Source organism: Babylonia areolata, chromosome 6 (genome assembly GCF_041734735.1).
Source record: "Babylonia areolata isolate BAREFJ2019XMU chromosome 6, ASM4173473v1, whole genome shotgun sequence".
In the NCBI taxonomy this organism is placed as follows: Eukaryota; Metazoa; Mollusca; class Gastropoda; order Neogastropoda; family Buccinidae; genus Babylonia; species Babylonia areolata.
Window position 1 is genome coordinate 6120081 of NC_134881.1, and position 5000 is coordinate 6125080.

At 49.5% G+C, this 5000-nt stretch overlaps 1 protein-coding gene across 2 annotated transcripts in view; it reads right to left on the reverse strand.

Annotated features, from left to right (window-relative positions):
* The window catches only part of LOC143282698 (uncharacterized), a 48798-nt gene that overhangs the window by 33127 nt on the left and 10671 nt on the right, over positions 1 to 5000 (reverse strand). For both annotated transcript variants that reach the window (XM_076588374.1, XM_076588373.1), the window contains exons 3-6: positions 3748 to 3869; positions 3047 to 3197; positions 1493 to 1587; positions 1 to 1070 (exon numbers count right to left, since the gene is read on the reverse strand). The exon at positions 1 to 1070 is cut by the window's left edge and continues 134 nt beyond it. In XM_076588374.1, coding sequence (XP_076444489.1) covers positions 1 to 1070; positions 1493 to 1587; positions 3047 to 3197; positions 3748 to 3869 — 1438 coding nt within the window. The remainder of the gene's footprint in view (positions 1071 to 1492; positions 1588 to 3046; positions 3198 to 3747; positions 3870 to 5000) is intronic.

The window sequence follows — 5000 nt, forward strand, 5'->3', positions numbered from 1 at the left end:
TATGCCCATCATCATCGGGGGTGGGGGTGGGACTTTGGACAAAAGGTCAGGGGTCAGCGGGGGTCGCGGGGCTAGGAGGGGAGGAAGGGGGAGGGGCCCGGAGGGCAGCAGACCGGGCGGCATGACGGGCTGAGGACGGACCAGGGACAGAAGGTCGGGCATCACGGGTGGGCGGATGTTGGCGGGTGGCGGTGATGGCTTGGCGTTCATGGCCGAGGAGAGAACAGCTGACAAGAGAGCCAAGGGCAGGAGAGGAGGGGTAGGGGGAACCTTGGGGCCGGACCTGCTCACTCCTGATGAGCGCGGGACTGGGGAAGCGGGTCGGGCGCTGAACAGAGGAGGCTGCTGAAGGCTGGAGCGAGAAGGACCTGCCTTGTTGACCAACGGACGGAGAACGTTGAGCCCAGGGCCGCCGCTTCCGCTTCCACTTCCGCCGCCGACACCGCCACCACCAACACCACCGCCACCGCCGCTAAGCTTCGGGAGGAACACGGACCCGAAGAGAAAGTCGTCCAGGAGGTCTTTCAAGAGCGGCCTGGCACCAGCGGTTCTGACCAAGGGTCCAGATGAGAAGAGCAGATCGTCCAGAAGAGCCCGCGGCAGAGGGCCGAAGGGGCGGGGAGGAGCTGCCGGCTTGGTCCTGGCCGAGCCGGACATGGACCGGCTTCCCGAGGGGAGGGTCTTCCTCCCCGGACTGCGGTGATGGGGGCCGCCCTGCTTCAGTCTGGGGGCCACCAGCTGGAAGAGCGGGCCTGAAGGGGATGCCCCGAACACAGGCCAGGCTTGATTCGCGGGGACGGCTTTCAACAAAGGTTTCGTAAGGCCACGCTTCGCCGGAGACCCTGCCGGGCTGGAGGGTTTTGTCTGCGGAGGGGTGGCTTGGGGCTTGGTCAGCTGGGGCTTGTCTTGCTGTGGCTTCGTGGTCTGGGACTTCAGCAGGAGACTGGCGACCAGGGGCAGCACGAAGGACTTGGGAAGTACAGGTCTGGGCGCGGGAAAGGAAGGGCGAGATTTGACTTTCGCTGGTGTCGTTTTCTGGCCTCTTTTCAGCGTCTTCAGAGCTGGGCCGCCTGAAGAACAAAGTTAAGGTAAAAGGTTAAAGGTCCATTTAAAGACCATGGGAGCAGTGAAAAAAAACAAAGCAAGTTCCTACTCTCGCTCTGTCTCTGTCTGTCTGTCTGCCCGCCCCCCCCCTTCCCACCCTCTGTGTGTGTGTGTGTGTGTGTGTGTGTGTGTGTGTGTGTGTGTGTGTGTGTGTGTGTGTGTGTATTTCTTCACACATATATCCAGCTATCTATCTAACTGTCTATCTCATTTATCCGATTTCTGTGAACGAGGCATAGTGTCGAACTGAGTGTATTGCAATACGTGTGCCTGCATTTGTTTTCGTACACTGTCGATAAACAGACAGACAGACAGACAGACAGACAGATAGATAGATAGATAGATAGATAGATAGATGAATAGATAGATAGATAGATAGACCACAAACCTTTTCCTTTCGCCAGCATATGAAGAAGAGCAGGTGGTAGAATTCCCACTGGCATGTGTTTCGCAGGACTGCTGGTCAATATTGGGCGATAGGGTCTGTACAAAAAAAATAAAAAAAATAATAATAATAATTTGAATAATTCTTAATCTGTACTACGAGGCCTGACTAAGCGCGTTGGGTTACGCTGCTGGTCAGGCATCTGCTTGGCAGATGTGGTGTAGCGTATATGGATTTCGCCGAACGCAGTGACGCCTCCTTGAGCTACTGAAACTGTACTACGGACGTCAAAGATGAAAAACAACAAGATCTATGCAGAGAATGCTGTGATAGTAGATCAGTGCTACTGATGCTTCGGAATGAAATGTAAAGTCTGTATACTGACCCTAACATCATCATCATCATCATCATCATGGCCTGGCTTCGCTGACGAAGATCTAGGAAGGGCGTTGTCCACGTCTGATGCAGGCACGCTCATGGCTGACAAGGCCAATGCAGGAAAAGCAGAGTCGGCCGCAGCGGTTGCAAGGGAAAGTCTGGTCTGGGTTCGCGGCTGCAGCGTTGTGGTTCTTCCTCCTTCTGCGTTTGTCCTCAAGGCTGGCCCTGCGGTTGTTTTCGAAGGAGGAGACAGCTTGGTGGATGGTGCGTCGCCAGGTCTCTCGATCAGCGGCTACTGCGGACCACTGGCGATGGTCAATGTGACAGGCACCGAGAGCTTTCTTCAAGGAGTCTTTGTATCTCTTCTTGGGTGCTCCTCTGTCACGGTGGCCAGTGGACAGTTCGCCATACAGCGCGATCTTGGGCAGGCGGTGGTTGAAGGATAAAACCATGTTCAGAAAGCAAAGGATCACAGAAGAAGAAGAAGAAGAAGAAGAAGAAGAAGAAGAAGAAGAAGAAAATATTGTACTTTATTGTATTGTATTGTAGAAGAAGAAAATATTGTATTGTGTTGTATTGTATTGTATTGTATTGTATTGTAGAAGAAGAAGAAGAAGAAGAAAAAGAAAATATTGTATTGTATTGTATTGTGTTGTATTGTATTGTATTACTATTTTTTGTCACAACATATTTCTCTGTGTGAAATTCGGGCTGCTCTCCCCAGGGAGAGCGCGTCGCTACACTGACTGCAACACCTCCCCCCCCCCCCCCCCCCCCCCCCCCACACACACACGTTTTTTTTTCTTCTTTTTTTTCCTTCCTGCAGTTTTTTGTTGTTTGTTTGTTTTGTTTGGGTTTTTTTTCCTATCGAAGTAGATTTTTCTATAGAATTTTGCCAGCGACAACCCTTTTATTGCCGTGGGTTCTTTTACGTGCGCTAAGTGCACACTACACACGGGACCTCAACTATGATCTCATCCCAAATGACCAGCGTCCAGACCACCTCTCAAGGCCTAGTGGAGGTGGGGAGAAAATACTGGCGACTGAGCCGTGGTTCGAACCAGTGCGCTCAGATTCTCTCGCTTCCTAGGCGGACGCGTTACCTCTATGGTCATAACTCTACTAAAATAAATAAATAAATAAATAAATAAATAAATAAAGAGAAAAAGATGCACGCACTTGGACGTCTTCCACAGAGGGGGGAAGAGCAGTGGAGGCGGTAGGGGGGCGGCGAAGGTGGGGGAACTTCTCCGCGGCTGGGTCTGTGGTCTCTGGGCCTTGGGCATCAGCATCTGGCCGGGTCTGGCCGGTCCTCCGGCCTGTGTGGGCACTGCGGGCACGGTATAGCATCCCTCGCCATCATGGGCATCGCCGTGATGGTTATCGTCGTTGTCGTCGTCGTCGTCGTTGTTGTTGTCGTCGTTGTTATCAACACCACCACTACAACTACCGCGATTGCTGCTGCTTCCACCACTACCATGATATTCACTATAGCAAACATCGTCATCGTCATCATCGTCGTCGTCGTCCTCTATCAGCACTATCATTATCATCATCATCGTCATTGGCAGCAGTAGTGTATGTGTGTGTGTGTGTGTGTGTGTGTGTGTGTGTGTGTGTGTGTGTGTGTGTGTGTGTGTGTGTGTGTTTCTTCTTCTGTAAAGCATTCTCATTATTTACTTTGTCGTCAACATAGTTATCATAACCTTCTTTTTCTCCTCCTCCTCCTCCTCCTTCTTCTTTTCCTCCTCCTCCTCATCATAATAATAATAATACTAATAATGATAATGATGACGATGATAATAATGATGATGAACTTTATTATCACTATCACCATTATCATCATTATTGTTGTTGTTGAAAGACAAAAAGGTCCATACCAGGCTTTGTGACAATGCAGGCTCCGTTGGGCGCAGGGATGGTACCCGGACAGCAGACGGGTATCCTCTGGAACTTGTAGAAGGGTACTGGCATCGGTTTATAGCACGGCACCCAGCCATTCCTACAGTACACACACACACACACACACACACACACACACACACACACACACACACACACACACGTACAATACAAACATACATACATACATGCATGCATCGATCCATACATGCATACATTCGACGCACACACAATACAGCGTTACAAATATACCTACACAATGAACTAACTACTTTCATGTATCAGAGAGGGTCTAGAGGAAATGCTGCTGGAAGAGGAAAGTCTTGAGGTTAGATTTAAAGGAAGGCAGTGAGGGGCTGTGACGGACGTGGTGAGGCAAAGAGTTCCATATTTGAACAGCAGATGACGAAAAGGCTCGACCACCATCTTCATGCTGTTCTCTTTTGTATTTTGGGACGCGGAAGGTTCTACCATCTGCAGCAGAGCGAAGAGAGCGGGAGGGTACATAGATCTGAAAGATGTCAGAGAGGTATCGGGGTGTAGTTCCAGATATGACATGGTAGCAGAGACAGGCAGCTTTGTATTTGATTCTTTACTCTAAGGGTATCCAGTGCAACTCTTTTAGAAGGGGTGTGCAGTGTGCGGATCTTTTTGCTTTATGAATCAGTTTGGCGGACAACCGATGAGAAGAGTTTCTAAAGTCTTATCTAGAGAGTATGCATGAACTAACTAGTGTTTTGGTTGCGTCGAGTGTGAGGTAGTGGTTTATGGAGTTGATTCTTCTAAGTTCAAATTAGGGTGCTTGACAGGTTTTGCTTATGTGGTACTGCATGGAAGTATCTTTATCGAGGAAAAAGCCAAGGTCACAGACATGATCAGAAAATGAGACAGAAGAGTTTCCGTGATCAATAGCTGAAGGCAGGGAAGCGGCATCTTCTGACAGAGGAAGGAGTATGAGGGCTTCAGTCTTATCATCGTTTAGTTTCAGTTTGTTTTCTGTCATCCAATTTTTCACTTCTGTGACACAGTCTTGGAGAGTTTGAATAAGATGTTTTGGAGGGAACCAGACTGCTTAAGTTGAGTATCATCAGCATACATTTCATGACGGATGGAACAAGTGTCAACTAAAAGTGTGAGTGGAGTGGTGTAGAGTATGAAAAGCACTGGGCCAGCACTGAGCCTTCCGGAACGCCAAAATTAAGAGAGGGTTCAGAAAATCTGTTTCCGTTTA